The sequence below is a fragment of the Hyperoodon ampullatus genome, assembly GCF_949752795.1.
Source record: "Hyperoodon ampullatus genome assembly, chromosome: 7".
Taxonomy (NCBI): domain Eukaryota; kingdom Metazoa; phylum Chordata; class Mammalia; order Artiodactyla; family Ziphiidae; genus Hyperoodon; species Hyperoodon ampullatus.
In genome coordinates, this window is record NC_136920.1 from 40561196 (window position 1) to 40580826 (window position 19631).

Below are 19631 nucleotides of genomic sequence, written 5' to 3' on the forward strand. Positions count from 1 at the left end.
CAAATATATTGTTGTCAAGCTGTTGGGGAAGAAAAAGAGGCAAAGAGAAATGATCACATACTAAGGAGCCCCAACCTGATTAACAGTTGACTTCCCATTTAAATATTTGATATGAGAAGACAGTGGGATGACATACTAAAAGTGCTAGAGGAAAAATACCAACCAAGAGTACTACATCCAGCAAAACTAGCCCTCAAAACAATAAGGCAAAATAAAGATGCTCTAGATAAGCAAAGATAAGTGAGTTTGCTGCTAGCACACCTGTCTTACAAGCAATACTAAAAGAGTCTTCAGACTAAAAGGAAATAACACCAGAGAATGTGAATCCACAGAAAGAAGTGAAAAGCACCAAAAATAGGAAAAATGGGAGTTAATATAAAAGATTCTATAAATATATTTTTCCTTTGTTATCCTGACTTCTTTAAAATTCATAAGATAATATACAGTTCCAAGTATAACATCACATTGCTGGGTTTACAGAGAGAGAGATGTAATGACAATATAACAATAATAGCACAAAAGAGGTGGGTGAGAATGATGTTCTGTTGGAGTAAAGCTTTTATATATTTCCAGAATTAAGTAGGTAAAAAATATGAAGTATATTGTGATATGTTAAAATGCATATTACAATCCATAGGCCAACCAATAAGAAATGAACTCAAAATATATAGTTGAAAAATCAACAGAGAAATATAAATAGTAGATTTTAAAACATTGTTTCACACCAAAGAAGACAGTAAAGGAAGAACAGGGGAATAAAAAAGACAGAATGCATATAGAAAATAATTAGCAAGATAAGTGTAGCTCAAACTAATCAATAATTACATTAAATGTGAATGGTCTAAACACTCCAATCAATATGCAGAGATTGTCAAATTGGACAAAGAAGTAACATCCAACTATATGCAGTCTATATTTTAGATTCAAAACACAAATAAATTGAAAGCAAAAGAATGCAAATAGCAACAATATGAGAGCTGAAGTGGCTCTCAATACAGACAAACTAGATTTTTTTTTTTCTTTTGTGGTACGCAGGCCTCTCACTGCTTTGGTCTCTCCCGTTGCGAAGCACAGGCTCCAGATGCGCAGGCCCAGCGGCCATGACTCACGGGCCCAGCCACTCCGCGGCATGTGGGATCTTCCCGGACTGGGGCACGAACTCGTGTCCCCTGCATCGGCAGGCAGACTCTCAACCACTGCGCCACCAGGGAAGCCCGACAAACTAGATTTTAAGACAAGAAATGTAACGAGACAAAGATATTTCATAATGATAAAATAGTCAATATATCAGGAAGATAAAACAATTATAAAGGTATTCATACATAACAAGAGTCTCAAAACACATAAAGCAAAAACTGACATAACAGAAAGGAGAAATACGCAACTCAACAGTAATTGTTAGAGATTTCAATACCCTTCTCTAAATAACTAGTAGAAAAACTAGGCAGAAAATCATCAAGGATATAGAAGACTTTAACCATACTGTCAAACTTCTCAACCTAACTGATACCTATAGAATATTCCACCCAATGACTGCAGAATACACCTTCTTTACAAGGGCACATGGAACATTCTTCAGGATAGAAAGTAACCTAAACATAAAATAAATCTCAATAATTTAAAAGGAAAAATACTTCCATCCAAAAACAACAGAATACGCTTTCTGCTCAAGTGCACATGGAACATTCTCCAGGATAGAGCATATCTTGGGTCACAAATCAAGCCTAGGTAAATTTAAGAAAATTAAAATCACATCAAGCATCTTTTCCAACCACAATGCTATGAGACTAGATATCAATTACAGGAAAAATCTGTAAAAAATGCAAACACATAGAGGCTAAACAATATGCTACTAGACAACCAAGAGATCATTGAAGAAGTCAAAGAGGAAATAAAAAATACTTAGAAAAAAATGACAATGAAAACATGATGACCCAAAACCTATGGGACGCAACAAAAGCAGTTCTAAGAGGGTAGTTTATAGCAATACAAATCCTACCTCAAGAAAAAAGAAAAATCTCAAATAAACAGCCTAACCTTACACCTAAAGCAATTAGAGAAAGAAGAACAAAAATCCCCAAAGTTAGCAAAAAGAAAGAAAATAAAAATCAGATCAGAAATAAAGGAAAAATAAATGAAGGCAACAATAGCAAAGATCAATAAAACTAAAAGCCAATTCTTTGAGAAGATAAACAAAATTCATAAACCATCAGCCAGACTCATCAAGAAAAAAAAAAAGACTCAAATCAACAGAATTAGAAATGAAAAAGGAGAAGTAACAACTGACACCGGAGAATTACAAAGGATCATGAGAGACTACTACAAGCAACTATATGCCAATAAAATGGACAGCCTGGAAGAAATGGACAAATTCTTAGAAAAGTACAGCCTTCCAAGACTGAACCAGGAAGAAACCGAAAACATGAACATACCAATCACAAGCACTGAGATTGAAACTGTGATTGAAAATCTTCCAACAAACAAAAGCCCAGGGCCAGATGGCTTCACAGGCGAATTCTATCAAACATTTAGAGAAGAGCTAACACCAATCATTCCAGACTCTTCCAAAATATAGCAGAGGGAGGAACACTCCCAAACTCACTCTACGAGGTCACCATCACCCTGACACCAAAACCAAAGATGTCACAAAAAAGAAAACTACAGGCCAATATCATTGATGAACATAGATGCAAAAATCCTCAACAAAATACTAGTAAACAGAATCCAAGAGCACATTAAAAGGATCATACACCATGATCAAGTGGAGTTTATCCCAGGAATGCAAGGATTCTTCAATATATGCAAATCAATCAATGTGATACACCATAGTAAGCAATTGAAGGATAAAAACCATATGATAATCTCAAAAGATGCAGAAAAAGCTTTTGACAAAATTCAACACCCATTTATGATAAATGGGTGAGCATAGAGGGAACCTACCTCAACATAATAAAAGCCATATATGACAAACCCGCAGCCAACACCATTCTCAATGGTGAAAAACTGAAAGCATTTCCTCTAAGATCAGGGAAAAGAAAAGGATATCCACTCTCACCACTGTTACTCAACATAGTTTTGGAAGTTTTAGCCACAGCAATCAGAGAAGAAAAGGATATAAAAGGAAACCAAATTGGAAAAGAAGAAGTAAAACTGTCACTGATGCAGATGACATGATACTAAACATAGAGAATCCTAAAAATGCTACCAGAAAACTACTAGAGCTAATCAATGAATTTGGTAAAGTTGCAGGATAGAAAATTCATGCACAGAAATCTCTTGCATTCCTATACACTAATGATGAAAAATCTGAAAGAGAAATTAAGGAAACACTCCCATTTACCATTGCAACAAAAAGAATAAAATACCAGGAATAAACCTACCTAAGGAGGCAAAAGACCTGTATGCAGAAAACTATAAGACACTGATGAAAGAAATCAAAGATGATACAAACAGATGGAAAGATATACCATGTTCTTGGATTGGAAGAATCAAAATTGTGAAAATGACTATACTACCTAAAGGAATCTACAGATTCAATGCAATCTCTATCAAATTACCAATGGCATTTTTCACAGGACTAGAAGAAAAAATCTTCCAATTTTTATGTAAAAGTCTTTACAAAAGACCCTGAATAGCCAAAGCAATCTTGAGAAAGAAAAACAGAGCTGGAGGAATCAGGCTCCCTGACTTCAGACTATACTACAAAGCTACAGTAATCAAGACAGTATGGTACTGGCACAAAAACAGAAATATAGATCAGTGGAACAGGATAGAAAGCCCAGAGATAAACCCATGCACCTAGGGTCATCTTTGACAAAAGAGGTAAGAATAAACAGTGGAGAAAAGATAGCCTCTTCAATAAGTGGTGCTGGGAAAACTAGACAGCTACATGTAAAAGAATGAAGTTAGAACACTTCCAAACACCATACACAAAAATAAACTCAGAATGGATCAAAGACCTAAATGTAAGGCCAGACACTATAAAACTCTTAGAGGAAAACATAGGCAAAACACTCTATGACATAAATCACAGCAAGATCTTTTTTGACCCACCTCCTAGAGTAATGGAAATAAAATCAAAAACAAACAGATGGGACCTAATGAAACTTAAAAGGTTTTGCACAGAAAAGGAAGCCATACACAAAACAAAAAAACAACCCACAGAATGGGAGAAAGTATTTGCAAATGAAGAGACCAACAAGAGATTAATCTCCAAAATATACAAACAGCTTATGCAGCTCAATATCAAAAAACCCAAACAATCCAATCAAAGAATGGGAAGAAGATCTAAATAGACATTTCTACAAAGAAGACATATGGATGGCCAAAAAACACAAGAAAAGATATTCAACATTACTAATTATTAGAGAAATGCAAATTGAAACTACAGTGAGGTGTCACCTCACACCAGTCAGAACGGCCATGATCAAAACGTCTACAAACAATAAATGCTAGAGAGGGTGTGGAGAAAAGGGACCATCTTACACTATTGGTGGCAATGTAAATTGGTGTAGCCACTGTGGAGAAGAGTATGGAGTTTTCTTTAAAAACTAAATATAGAGCTACCATATGATCCAGGAATCCCACTCCTGGGCATATATCCAGAGAAAACTATAATTTGAAAAGATACATGCACTCCAATGTTCATTGCAGCACTATTTACAATAGCCAGGACATGGAAGCAACCTAAATGTCCATAGACACAGGAATGGATAAAGAAGATGTACATATATACAATGGAATATTACTCAACCATAAAAAAGAATGAAATAATGCCTTTTGCAGCAACATGGATGGACCTAGAGATTATCATACTAAGTGAAGTAAGTCAGATGAAGACAAATATCATAAGATTTCACTTATATGTGGAATCTAAAGAAAATGGTAGAAAATTTGAAACTTATTTACAAAACAGAAACAGACTCACAGACTTCAAAAACAAACATATCATCACCAAAAGGGAAATGTGGAGGGGGGATAAATAAGGAGTTTGGGATTAACACATACACACTACTATATATAAAATAGATAGTCAACAAGGACCTACTATATAGTACAGGGAACTTTACTCAGTATTCTGTAATAACCTATATGGGAAAAGAATCTGAAAAAGAATGGATATATGTGTATGTATAAGTGAATCACTTAGCTGCACACCTGAAACTAACATAACATTGTAAATCAACTACACCCCAATATAAAATAAAGATTAAATTTTTAAAAATGCAGTACTTATCAAATTAAAAACTCTCAAACTAGGAATAGATGGGAACTTCCTTCTAAGAATAATCCACATCTAACATCATGCTTAATGGGAGGGAGACTGCATGCTTTCTTCCTATGACTGGGAACAGGGAAAGAATGTTTGCTCTTGCCACTATTCTTAAATACTGTCCTGAAAGTTCTAGCCAGTGCAATAAACCAAAGAAAAAACTAAGTTATACCCATTGGTAAGGAAGAAATAAAACGTTATATTCATAGTGACATGATTCTGTATTTAGAAAATTCCAAGGAACACTTTAAACATCTACTAATAAACAAGTTTAACAAGATAGTAGGATTCAAGATAAATATATAAAACTCAATTGTATTTCTACACACTAGTAACAAACAATCAAAAATAAAATTAAGAAAACTATTCCATTTATAACAGTATCAGAAAGAATAAGATATTTCTGAATAAATTTAACAAAAGAAATGCAAATCTTGTACACTAAAAACTAGACATTGTTTAGAGACAATAGAAGTCTAAATTCCATGTTCCGATTGAAAGACTCAATATTGTCAAGATGGCAATTCATCTTTTAAATGCAGGTGAAAATTTCCCCCCAACTGATTGATAAAACTCAATGCAATCCTAATCAAAACCCGGCTGATGTTTCGTGGGTTTTTTGGTAAAAATTAATGAGTTCATCTGATATTTATATGGAAATGCAAAGGACTTAGAGTAGCTAAGTCTGGAGAAGAGCAAAGTTGGAGGATTTATGCTACCCAATTTCAAACTTACTATAAATTCGTAGTAATCAAGACAGTGTGGTGTTTGTGCAAGGGTAAGCACATAGATCAGGGGAACAGAATTGAGAGCCCTGAAATACACCCTTATACTTATAGTTATTGATTTTCAAATATAGCCTATGAATCATTTATCTTCTATTCCCAGGACCTACAGTCAGTGTCTGGCACCTGGTGGGCACTCAGTGGAAGTATCATGAAGGTAATGAATTCTACGTGCTCAGCTTCACCTACTCAGAACTAACCAAATCTGGGACCGAGAGGTTTGCTGCACTTCAGATTGAGGAAAAGCACCAAGAACAAAGGGCACTCCTAATCTTGTGTCCATCATCAGAGGTGTCTCCTCTGGCTGCTTAGACAGACCTGTCTATGGCAACTGCCAGGCAAGTTTCGTTGCCTTAGGACAATATTTAATAGCCAGAAGGTCGTCCTTGGTGGTAAAGTAAGCTGCATCAGAGTTAATGGTGCTGTTCCTGGCATGTTCCTCAGAGCCAGTAGTGTAGCAGGTTTAACATCATTTGACACATTCCACCTGGTCACGAGCAAGAATAAAATGAAAGATGTGAAAAATACTTCTGAAGACGGAGAAATACTTCAATCTCAAAAGCCTAAGAATGTTGCTTTTAAAAAGAATTTAACTTTAGGGAGTACTCAGGAAACTGTGTTATTGAAGCTATTTAAGTACAAACAAGAAGACAGGGATGGGGGACTTCCCTGGTGGCACAGTGGTTAAGAATCTGCCTGCCAATGCAGGGGACACAGGTTCGAGCCCTGGTCTGGGAAGATCCAACATGCCGCGGGGCAACTAAGCCTGTGTGCCACAACTACTGAGCCTGCACTCTAGAGCCTGCAAGCCACAACTACTGAGCCCATGTGCCTAGAGCCCGAGCTCCACAACAAGAGAAGCCACCACAATGAGAAGCCCATGCACTGCAAGAGTAGCCCCTGCTTGCCGCAACTAGAGAAAGCCCACGCGCAACAAAGAAGACCCAGCACAGCCTAAATAAACAAACAAACAAATAAATAAATCAAGTTTTAAAAACAAACAAAAGAAGGCAGGGATGCTTCAGAAAGGAAGCACCAAAGACAGTAGCCTTAAGCAGGGAAGTTGAGGTCCACGTGCACTGAGACACCCTCCCCATAGCTGAGGCTGTTATGGGTGATAGGACACAGGAATCCATTGTGCACTCTGCTCCTTATCCAACATGGGACCCAGTCAAGACTGATTAACAGGAAGGTTAGTGTGCTTCTGGGGCCACGGTGGAGCATGTGTCAAGGGACGCCAACACCCAGTTCTGTAGCAACATAAACAAAAGTGAGAAAGAAGAGAGGAAGGAAATAGGGTAAGAAAAAGGAAAAAGAGAAAGAAAAGGTGGGGACAGATGGAGATGGGGTGGGGGTAAGGGGGTGGGGGTAAGGGGGTGGGGGTAAGGGGGTGGGGGTAAGGGGGTGGGGGTAAGGGGGTGGAATAGGTCTCATCTGTGTAGTGTCTGTATACAGCCTTTTTGTAAATACTGCCTATCCTGTTGGGTCCTCTTTTGAGAAATAAGGTTGCAAGTCTAAAAGTAAGAAGGAAAATATTTTATAATTGAAATTAAAAGAGAAATCCTAATAGCTTACCTTAATAGTCCATAAAGTACTTGTAAGCATGATTTCTCATTTGGTGTTCACCAAAACCCTTCAGCCTCTGTAAAGCTGGTAAGATTATCCTCAATTTATTAGTGAGGAAATGGAGCCTAAGAGTTAAGTGACAAGCCAGAAACAAATAGTATTCACAACCAAACGAAAACAAAACCAAAATATTCTAAAGTCACACTGTCCATTTGCCCCTTTTCATTCAACAAACACTTATTATGCACTTACCGCATTCTCAGTAGGAGTCTATGATCTAATAATGAAAAAATTAAGTAACTACTCAGAGCAATATATGATTAAGTAAGTGCCAATTGAGTGGTTGATGCAATGGATATTGGCTCAGGTTTTCTAGGAATATATTTGTTCACAGAAGGAAACGATTGCTGTGAGGGTGGTGGATTGGGAAGATGGCAGAAGAGTAAGACGCCATCTTCCCCACAGATACACCAGAAATACATCTACACGTGGAACAACTCCTACAGAACACCTACTGAACGCCGGCAGAAGACCTCAGACCTCCCAAAAGGCAAGAAACTCCCCACTTACCTGGGTAGGGCAAAAGAAAAAAGAATAAACAGAGACAAAAGAATAGGGACGGGACCTGCACCAGTGGGAGGGAGACGTGAAGAAGGAAATGTTTCCACACACTAGAAGACCCTTCGTGGGCGGAGACTGCGGGTGGCGGAGGGGGAAGCTTGGGAGTCACGGAGGAGAGCGCAGCAACAGGGGTGTGGGGGTCAAAGCGGAGAGATTCCCGCACAGAGGATCAGTGCCGACCAGCACTCACCAGCCCGAGAGGCTTGTGTGCTCACCCGCCGGGGCGGGCGGGGCTGGGAACTGAGGCTCGGGCTTGGTAGGTCAGATCCCAGGGAGAGGACTGGGGTTGGCAGCGTGAACACAGCCAGCAGGGGGCTAGTACGCCACGGCTAGCTGGGAGGGAGTCCGGGAAAAAGTCTGGAGCTGCCGAAGACACAAGAGAATTTTTCTTCCCTCTTTGTTTCCTGGTGTGCGAGGAGAGGGGATTAAGAGCGCTGCTTAAAGGAGCTCCAGAGACAGGCGCGAGCCGCGGCTAACAGCGCGGACCCCAGAGATGGGCATGAGATGCTAAGGCTGCTGCTGCCGCCAACAAGAAGCCTGTGTGCAAGCACAGGTCACTCTCCACACCTCCCTTCTGGGAGCCTGTGCAGCCCGCCACTGCCGGGGTCCCGTGATCCAGGGACAACTTCCCTGGGAGAACGCTTGGTGCACCTCAGGCTGGTGCAACGTCATGCCGGCCTCTGCCGCCGCAGGCTCGCCCCGCACTCCGAGCCCCTCCCTTTCCCCGGCCTGAGTGAGCCAGAGTCCCCGAAGCGGCTGCTCCTTTAACCCCGTCCTGTGTGAGTGAAAAACAGACGCCCGCAGGCGACCTACATAGAGAGGCGGGGCCAAATCCAAAGCTGAACCCCGGGAGCTGTGTGAACAAAGAAGAGAAAGGGAAATCTCTCCCAGCTGCCTCAGGGGCAGCGGATTAAATCTCCACAATCAACTTGATGTACCCTGCATCTGCGGAATACCTGAATAGACAACGATCATCCCAAATTGAGGAGGTGGACTTTGAGAGCAAGATTTATTGTTTTTTCCCCTTTTCCTCTTTTTGTGAGTGTGTATGTGTATGCTTCTTTGTGAGATTTTGTCTGTATAGCTTTGCTTTCACCATTTGTCCTAGGATTCTATCCATCTGTTTTTCTTTTTTATTTAAAAAATATTTTTTCTTAATAATTATTTTTATTTTAATAACTTATTTTATCTTTATTTTATTTTATCCTCTTTCTTTCTTTCCTTCTTTCTACTTTTTCTCCCTTTTATTCTGAGCCGTGTGGATGAAAGGCTCTTGGTTCTGCAGCCAGGAGTCAGTGCTGTGCATCTGAGGTGGGAGAGTCAACTTCAGGACACTGGTCCACAAGAAACCTCCCAGCTCCACGTAATATCAAGTGGAGAAAATCTCCCAGAGATCTCCATCTCAACACCAACACCGAGTTCCACTCAACGACCAGCAAGCTACAATGCTGGACACCCTATGCCAAGCGACTAGCAAGACAGGAACACAACCCCACCCATTAGCAGAATGGCTGCCTAAAATCACAATAAGTCCACAGACACCCCAAAACACACCACCATACGTGGACCTGCCCACCAGAAAGACAAGATCCAGCCTCATCCTCCAGAACACAGGCACTAGTCGCCTCCACCAGGAAGCCTACACAACCCACTGAACCAACTTTAGCCACTGGGGACAGACACCAAAAACAACGGGAACTATGAACGTGCAGCCTGCAAAAAGGAGACCCCAAACACAGTAAGATAAGCAAAATGAGAAGACAGAAAAACACACAGCAAATGAAGGAGCAAGATAAAAACCCACCAGACCTAACAAATGAAGAGGAAATAGGCAGTCTACCTGAAAAAGAATTCAGAATAATGATAGTAAAGATATCCAAAATTTTGGAAATAGAATAGAGAAAATGCAAGAAACATTTAACGAGGACCTAGAAGAACTAAAGATGAAACAAGCGACGATGAACAACACAATAAATGAAATTAAAAAATACTCTAGAAGGGATCAATAACAGAATAACTGAGGCAGAAGAACGGATAAGTGACCTGGAAGATAAAATAGTGGAAATAACTACTGTAGAGCAGAATAAAGAAAAAAGAATGAAAAGAACTGAGGACAGTCTCAGAGACCTCTGGGACAACATTAAACACACCAACATTCGTATTATAGGGGTTCCAGAAGAAGAAGAGAAAAAGAAAGGGACTGAGAAAATATTTGAAGAGATTATAGTTGAAAACTTCCCTAATATGGGAAAGGAAATAGTTAATCAAGTCCAGGAAGCACAGAGAGTCCCATACAGGATAAATCCAAGGAGAAACATGCCAATACACCTATTAATCAAACTGTCCAAAATTAAATACAAAGAAAACATATTAAAAGCAGCGAGGGAAAACAACAAATAACACACAAGGGAATCCCCATAAGGTTAACAGCTGATCTTTCAGCAGAAACTCGGCAAGCTAGAAGGGACTGGCAGGACATACCTAAAGTGAAGAAGGAGAAAAACCTACAACCAAGATTGCTCTACCCAGCAAGGATCTCATTCAGATTTGATGGAGAAATTAAAATCTTTACAGACAAGCAAAAGCTGAGAGAGTTCAGCACCACCAAACCAGCTTTACAACAAATGCTAAAGGAACTTCTCTAGGCAAGAAACACAACAGAAGGAAAAGACCTACAATAACAAACCCAAAACAATTAAGAAAATGGGAATAGGAATGTACATATCGATAATTACCTTAAATGTAAATGGATTAAATGCTCCCACCAAAAGACACAGATTGGCTGAATGGATACAAAACCAAGACCCGTATATATAATGTCTACAAGAGACCCACTTCAGACCTAGAGACACATACAGACTGAAAGTGAGGGGATGGAAGAAGATATTCCATGCAAATGGAAACCAGAAGAAAGCTGGAGTAGCAATTCTTATATCAGACAAAATAGACTTTAAAATAAACACTATTAGAAGAGACAAAGAAAGACACTACATAATGATCAAGGGATCGATCCAAGAAGAAGATATAACAATTGTAAATATTTATGCACCCAACATAGGAGCACCTCAATACATAAGGCAAATACAAACAGCCATAAAAGGGGAAATCAACAGTAACACAATCATAGTAGGGGACTTTAACACCCCACTTTCAGCAATGGACAGATCATCCAAAATGAAAATAAATAAGGAAACACAACCTTTAAATGATACATTAAACAAGATGGACTTAATTGATATTTATAGAACATTCCATCCACAAACAACAGAATACACATTTTCCTCAAGTGCTCATGGAACATTCTCGAGAATAGATCACAAATCAAGCCTTGGTAATTTAAGAAAATTGAAATCGTATCAAATATCTTTTCCGACCACAATGCTATGAGACAAGATATCAATTACAGGAAAAGATCTGTAAAAAATACAAACACATGGAGGCTAAACAGTACACTACTTAATAATGAAGTGATCACTGAAGAAATCAAAGAGGAAATCAAAAAATACCTAGAAACAAATGACAATGGAGACACGATGACCCAAAACCTATGGGATGCAGCAAAAGCAATTCTAAGAGGGAAGTTTATAGCAATACCATCCTACCTTAAGAAACAGGACACATCTCGAATAAACAACTTAACCTTGCACCTAAAGCAATTAGAGAAAGAAGAACAAAAAAACCCCAGAGTTAGCCAAAGGAAAGAAATCATAAAGATCAGATCAGAAATAAATGAAAAAGAAATGAAGGAAACGATAGCAAAGATCAATAAAACTAAAAGCTGGTTCTTTGAGAAGGTAAACAAAATTGATAAACTATTAGCCAGATTCATCAAGAAAAAAAGTGAGAAGACTCAAATCAATAGAATTAGAAATTAGAATTAGAAATGCAAAAGGAGAAGTAACAACTGACACTGCAGAAATACAAAAGATCATGAGAGATTACTACAAGCAACTCTATGCCAATAAAACGGACAACCTGGAAGAAATGGACAAATTCTTAGTAATGCACAACCTGCCAAGATTGAATCAGGAAGAAATAGAAAATATGATCAGAACAATGACAAGCACTGAAATTGAAACTGTGATTAAAAATCTTCCAACAAACAAAAGCCCAGGACCAGATGGCTTCACAGGCGAATTCTATCAAACATTTAGAGTAGAGCTAACACCTATCCTTCTCAAACTCTTCCAAAATATAGCAAAGGGAGGAACACTCCCAAACTCATTCTACGAGACCACCATCACCCTGATACCAAAACCAGACATGGATGTCACAAAGAAAGAAAACTACAGGCCAATATCACTGATGAACATAGATGCAAAAATCCTCAACAAAACACTAGCAAACAGAATCCAACAGCACATTAAAAGGATCATACACCATGATCAAGTGGGGTTTATTCCAGGAATGCAAGGATTCTTCAATATACGCAAATCAATCAATGTGATACACCATATTAACAAGTTGAAGGGGAAAAACCATATGGTCATCTCAATAGATGCAGAGAAAGCTTTCAACCAAATTCAACACCCATTTATGATAAAAACCCTGCAGATAGTAGGCATAGATGGAACTTTCCTCAACATAATAAAGGCCATATATGACAAACCCACAGCCTACATCATCCTCAATGGTGAAAAACTGAAAGCATTTCCCCTAAGATCAGGAACAAGACAAGGTTGCCCACTCTCACCACTATTATTCAACATAGTTTTGGAAGTTTTAGCTACAGAAATCAGAGAAGAAAAGGAAATAAAAGGAATCCAAATTGGAAAAGAAGAAGTAAAGCTGTCACTGTTTGCAGATGACATGATACTATACATAGAGAATCCTAAAGATGCTACCAGAAAATGACTAGAGCTAATCAATGAATTTGATAAAGTAGCAGGATAAAAAATTAATGCACAGAAATCTCTGGCATTCCTATACACTAATGATGAAAAATCTGAAAGTGAAATCAAGAGAACACTCCCATTTACCACTGCAACAAAAAGAAAAAAAAATCTAGGAATAAACCTACCTAAGGAGACAAAAGACCTGTATGCAGAAAATTATAAGACACTGATGAAAGAAATTAAAGATGATACAAATAGATGGAGAGATTTACCATGTTCTTGGACTGGAAGAATCAACATTGTGAAAATGACTATACTACCCAAAGCAATCTACAGATTCAATGCAATCCCTATCAAACTACCACTGGCATTTTTCACAGAACTAGAACAAAAAATTTCACAATTTGTATGGAAACACAAAAGACCCTGAATAGCCAAAGCAATCTTGAGAAAGAAAAACATAGCTGGAGGAATCAGGCTCCCTGACTTCAGACTATACTACAAAGCTACAGTAATCAAGACAGTATGCTACTGGCACAAAAAGGGAAATATAGGTCAATCGAACAGGATAGAAAGCCCAGAGATAAACCCACGCACATATGGTCACCTTATCTTTGATAAAGGAGGCAGGAATGTACAGTGGAGAAGGGACAGCCTCTTCAATAAGTGGTGCTGGGAAAACTGGACAGGTACATGTAAAAGTACGAGATTAGATCATTCTCTAACACCATACAAAAAAATAAACTCAAAATGGATTAAAGACCTAAATGTAAGGCCAGTAACTATCAAACTCTTGGAGGAAAACATAGGCAGAACACTCTCTGACATAAATCACAGCAAGATCCTTTTGGACCCACCTCCTAGAGTAATGGAAATAAAATCAAAAACAAACAAATGGGACCTAATGAAACTTCAAAGCTTTTGCACAGCAAAGGAAACCATAAACAAGAGGAAAAGACAACCCTCAGAATGGGAGAAAATATTTGCAAATGAAGCAACTGACAAAGGATTAATCTCCAAAATTTACAAGCATCTCATGCAACTCAATAACAAAAATCAAACAACCCAATCCAAAAATGGGCAGAAGACCTAAATACACATTTCTCCAAAGAAGATATACAGACTGCCAACACACATATGAAAGAATGCTCAACATCATTAATCATTAGAGAAATGCAAATCAAAACTACAATGAGATATCATCTCACACCAGTCAGAATGGCCATCATCAAAAAATCTAGAAACAATAAATGCTGGAGAGGGTGTGGAGAAAAGGGAACACTCTTGCACTGCTGATGAGAATGTGAATTGGTACAGCCACTATGGAGAACATTATGGAGGTTCCTTAAAAAACTAAAAATAGAACTACCATATGACCCAGCAATCCCACTACTGGGCATATATCCTGAGAAAACCATAATTCAAAAAGAGTCATGTACCAAAATGTTCATTGCAGCTCTATTTACAATAGCCAGGAGATGGAAACAACCTACGTGTCCATCATCGTATGAATGGATAAAGAAGATGTGGCATATATATACAATGGAATATTACTCAGCCATAAAAAGAAATGAAATTGAGCTATTTGTAACGAGGTGGATGGACCTAGAGTCTGTCATACAGAGTGAAGTAAGTCAGAAAGAGAAAGACAAATACCATATGCTAACACATATATTTGAAATCTAAGGAAAAAAAAAAAAAGGTCATGAAGAACCTAAGGGTAAGACGGGACACTTAGGTTGCTTCCATGTCCTGGCTATTGTAAATAGAGCTGCAATGAACATTGTGGTACATGACTCTTTTTGAATTATGGTTTTCTCAGGGTATATGCCCAGTAGCGGGATTGCTGGGTCGTATGGTAGTTCTATTTGTAGTTTTTTAAGGAAACTCTGATTCCAAATGACCAGCTTTTCTCAGTCCTCCATGGGTCACTGTCACTGACAAACTCTGTGTAGGGTAGAGGGGTTATTTTACATATGCTGGGCCTTCTTCTACACCAACAGAGCACTCATCCTTCAGCTGCAGAGGTGACTGGTGTACATCAAACCACTAGAGAGCAAAGCAGGGAGAAGGAAACACTGTGTCCAAGGCCAGATAAAGACACCAGATAAAGCTCCATGAGGGGTTGGGAAGGAAGCTGATCAGAATAAGCCAGGGCTGTGGGGAAAAACTCTGTGGGTGAAGTGAAGATTTGGAGACCATTCTTAAAGAATAGGGAAAAAAATGAATGGGTAAATAAAAATATAGAAAACTTCAAAAATTGTCACATATCCCCATTCTCGGGCTTTCTTCAACTCTGATTTCTAGGCTGAACATTTGCAAATCATCTCTCTCCTTGCATTGCAAAAAATCTTTCTAAAACTGGCAAGTAAGGTAAGATGTTTTTCATTTAGTTTTGAAAATTATGTCTAATGCCTTGGAATTATACTTCTCAAGTGACTTTAAGGATTGTGTTTCAACTCCCTTGTTATACAAAGTAAGGAAATTGATGTTCAGAGAGATTATGTGACATGTTCAAGGTTACACAGCAGGTTGGGGCAGAGCAAGGACTAGAAGTCTGGTCTCCTGGTTTCTAGTCTAGGCTCTTTCCACTCATAATGGACTACTAGGCACCCAGCTGTCATGAACTTCTAAATATTGGGCACTTTCTGGGTGTGACTATCTAACCAGCAGAGAGTCCTCAGAAGTGCTGTCTACTCAACCTGCAGAAGCTAAGAGGCATGGTCACATCACCCAAGATGATTCCTTGCTCTGGGGCAAATGGCACAATGCAGAGCACACATAGTGAACTCCATACTTGTCCCATAATCGTGACATCTTCACATATGTCACCTGTGGCACCCATGACACTTGTGAACCATGGCACCTGAGACATGTGTCCTGTGGCCTTCCAGCAAGACTCAGCAGCCAACCACAACTGTACCTTCTTAGAAACTTGCCCTGAGCCACTGGCCACATGAGTAGCACTTCCTGGCATGATTGATGCTAAAAGCCAGCACTCATCACATCCTCACTCAGGCTCCCTTTTAAGAGTCAGGAGTCTGCCCCGCATAAACATTGCTCCTTGACACACCAGAAGGGAACCCTTGGGGACCTTGGCATTCCAGGTATGACATCTAGTATGCCAGCTTCCCCTAAAGGGCAGGAGTACTCCTCTATGGAACCACAGCATTTGTTAAACCACCTTACTCTAATCTGATGACAAACTGTGTTTTAGTCATGCCTATTTTTTTTCCTTTTCTTTTTCACCATAACTATTTTCATACATTTTATTGTAATTTCTTCAAAGCACCATCTTCTGGCTGAAATGATCAACAGAGATCCCCTAACTTCTTCCTGCACCCAGCCTTGTGAAAATGGCATTTTAGTATTTGAGTATTTAAAGTACTCTGGGTTTTTAAACAGACTCCCAGACATAGAAAACAAACTTATGGGTACCAAAGGGGAAAGGTGGGGCAGGGGGAGGGATAAATTGGGAGTTTGGGATTAATATATACACACTACTATATTTAAAATAGATAACCAACAGGACCTACTGTATAGCACAGGGAACTCTGCTCAATTCTCTGTAATAACCTAAATGGGAAAAGAATTTGAAAAAGAATAGACATCTGTATATGTATGACTGAATCACCTTGCTATACACCTGAAACTAACACAACATTGTAAATCAACTATAGTCCAATATAAAATAAAAAATAATAATAATAAAGTACTTTGGGTTTTTGAATGAACCCAGGTAATTGGTTTGGTCACTGACACCAGTGATCATTTTCAATGTCTTTCTGGAAAGAGTGACAAGTGAGCCTAAACCTGCCCTTGGTAAAGAATTGGGTCTTTCTAGAAAGTTCTTATTAATGGAATCCCTGACTTCCCTCAAAGTTGAGTTTAATTCAATGGGAAAGGATCACCTTTGCCAGGAAAAGTTTGCATCGTGAAAAAATATTGGCTCTGAAGTCAAAGCAATGTGAGTTTGGTGCTGCCTTTTACATTATAAACAAGTACTTAACTTCAGAGCCTCAGTTCCTTGTTTGTAGAGTGGGAATAATAACATCTGTGAGCAGTAATGAAATAAAAGTCTCTGGTGCAATCACTGGGTCAGAGTAAATGCTACCAAACAGCTATACTGGCATGGGCATTTTAGGAGAAAGATAGAATTCTGTGCATATGGAAATGTGTCCAACATCACATTGAGCTTAAAGACTACACTCACTACCCTCAACGCACACATCTTGAATATTTTCCCATCCAATAGCGGCTCACAATGATCATTTTTCTATTGATGGCTTTTTGAGGACAGTAGAGCTCTATTTTCAGGGAAAGCCCCTGGCAGTTAGGGGAGTCTTTCAACCCCATATCCATTGTCACAGTACAAACTACCACCATCAATTGTCAGCAGAAGTGAGATTGAAAGAAGTCAAGAGCATTCTCTGGAAATAGCCCCTGGACATTAAATTTCCTGGTACAAAGCTTAAGGAAAATTCTTTCTTGGTAGCCTGGCTGGCATGAGCATCATCCTTTTTGAATAAACAAAACATGACTATGCCTCTTTTGTGTTGTTAGAAAACCTGGAAGCCGTGTGTCCAAGACAAAAGTCTTTGGTCTTTCCCCAGGGCAAGGGGACCTGGCATTTAAAGACCTGCTGGAAGACCCCATGAATCTTAGCAACTAACCTCATCTTTAAAAAATGGAACTTGGATTTGAATGCACTGGGCTCTGCCTATCAAGAAAGGAACAAGCATCCGAATATATGACTATTTTCCAAAACATCTCAAAAGATGTTCTAAGAACTACAACGTTGAAAATATGCACGACAGTTCTGTAGCCAGAAGGTGATTTCAGAGGGAACTCCAGGGAGCAAATGAGAGATTTAAGACACAGCACTCTGGGAGGAAGAAGGATAACAAGTGCTATTTTCTGCAAAAATAAAAAGTCAGGGACATAGAAGACTGCAGCATCATCTCACCCAGCTATGCCCTGGGCTCTGGAGATAAATATTGCCCTCAGATTGAATGAGCTGGGGCTGGAACAAACCTCTCACCAGCAAAATAAAGCCATTTCTAAGTGGACTCAAGGAAACTTTTAAAATACCAGCCAAATCTATTATAACTGTCCCCCTTTTTTAAATGTTACAAAACAAAATGTAACTACCTAGAGCATACTTATCTCTAATTATGATGTTTCATTCCAAAAATAAAAGCTAAGAAAACACTACGTGTTTTAACAGTGAAGAATTCTTGAAATTTCTCAAATTTTTATCCCAAGTTTTAACTTTTTTTTTTTTAACACAGTGAGTCCAGAACCCCTGGAAGTTCTTAGTGGTACCTAGTGAAATTTGTCCATATAGAGAGTAAGCCATTATTCAAAACACATGGTTTTGTACATGGCTTTTCACAGACGAGGCTGTGAATAGATGGAGCTAAGATGTCTCTTCCAGATTACACACTCACCCATGCAAGGGCTCTCCAAGCAAACACAAAACCCCTCCTGTTGATTTAGGTCAACTCACCCCCACTGTAGCCACCCAAGGAGTACAACCTTCCCCAAGCAGAGTCAAAAAGGAGCCAAACCTGGGAGTCTATGGGGACCTCAATTTCACTCACTTGTCTTCTGCGAAACTTTTCCCAGTAATAACGTTCTTTCCTTGGGGTACATAGTTCCAGTATTCTTCCACAATCCCAATGTGGTATGTTCTGGTAACTGCACCAACCATCCCAGACAGACCCAGGAATGTAAGGAGAAGGATGCAGCCAGCCGGCCGCTTCTGAGGCATTTGTGGATGTAACTCAGGCAAGCAGCCTGCACAGGAGACAACACTGCCTGTCCCTCCCGCTCACTCCGAGCTAGTTATAAATAAGGAATGGACAAGGTTCAGCTCCTCCTACTTAGGTAGTTTGGGGTTGGGACAGAGACTGACAACTTGTATAAGCAGAGCAAGCTCGATGGGGTAGTTGCTATGATGTCAAAACTTTTGCCAGCCATCCAAGTAATGTAACTGGCTTGTTTATTTACTCTCCAAACCAAACAGACTTGTTTCTGTAAGGTTTTGTGCTCTGCTCTGACATTAGTCTTTCATCTTTGCCAGGAATGTCAGTACAACAAGTTGGGCTGATGACTTCCCCCTGCTTTCTCTTTTTTTCTCTACACCTATTACAAGAACATATTAAAATTGGGAAACTGGGTGGGTCTGTGTGAAGCATCAGGAAATAATCCCAAGCATTAAAGAAGACTTCATCTCTGTCGAAAAGGCAGAGGGAGTGATGTAATCACCCTCCACCTTCTCCAACTTGTTTCATGAGGCTACATGAAACAATCAACTCACATCATAAAGTTTGTAACAACATTGTAAAACCTCACTAATTCTCCATTGCTCATGCACCATCTTCCCCAGATGCTCTCAAATCCCATCAGCAAAAATGAGGCACTCAATCGCCCAGTTTAGCCAAAATTTTAGAGGCCATCACCCCCAAGGGCAGAGAGTTGCTTTTCTTAGAATGAATGAAAATAATAAGGAAGAAGTACCCTTCAGGCACATGAAGACAAAATTCAGTA

At 39.2% G+C, this 19631-nt stretch overlaps 1 protein-coding gene across 1 annotated transcript in view; it reads right to left on the reverse strand.

Moving 5' to 3' along the window:
- Positions 1 to 18852, reverse strand: part of HEPHL1 (hephaestin like 1) — a gene marked incomplete at both ends in the record, with an annotated part of 74299 nt that extends 55447 nt beyond the window's left edge. The window contains 2 exons of the mRNA XM_079707786.1: positions 7393 to 7571; positions 18683 to 18852. Coding sequence (XP_079563912.1) covers positions 7393 to 7571; positions 18683 to 18852 — 349 coding nt within the window. The remainder of the gene's footprint in view (positions 1 to 7392; positions 7572 to 18682) is intronic.
- Positions 18853 to 19631: the final 779 nt, after the last annotated feature.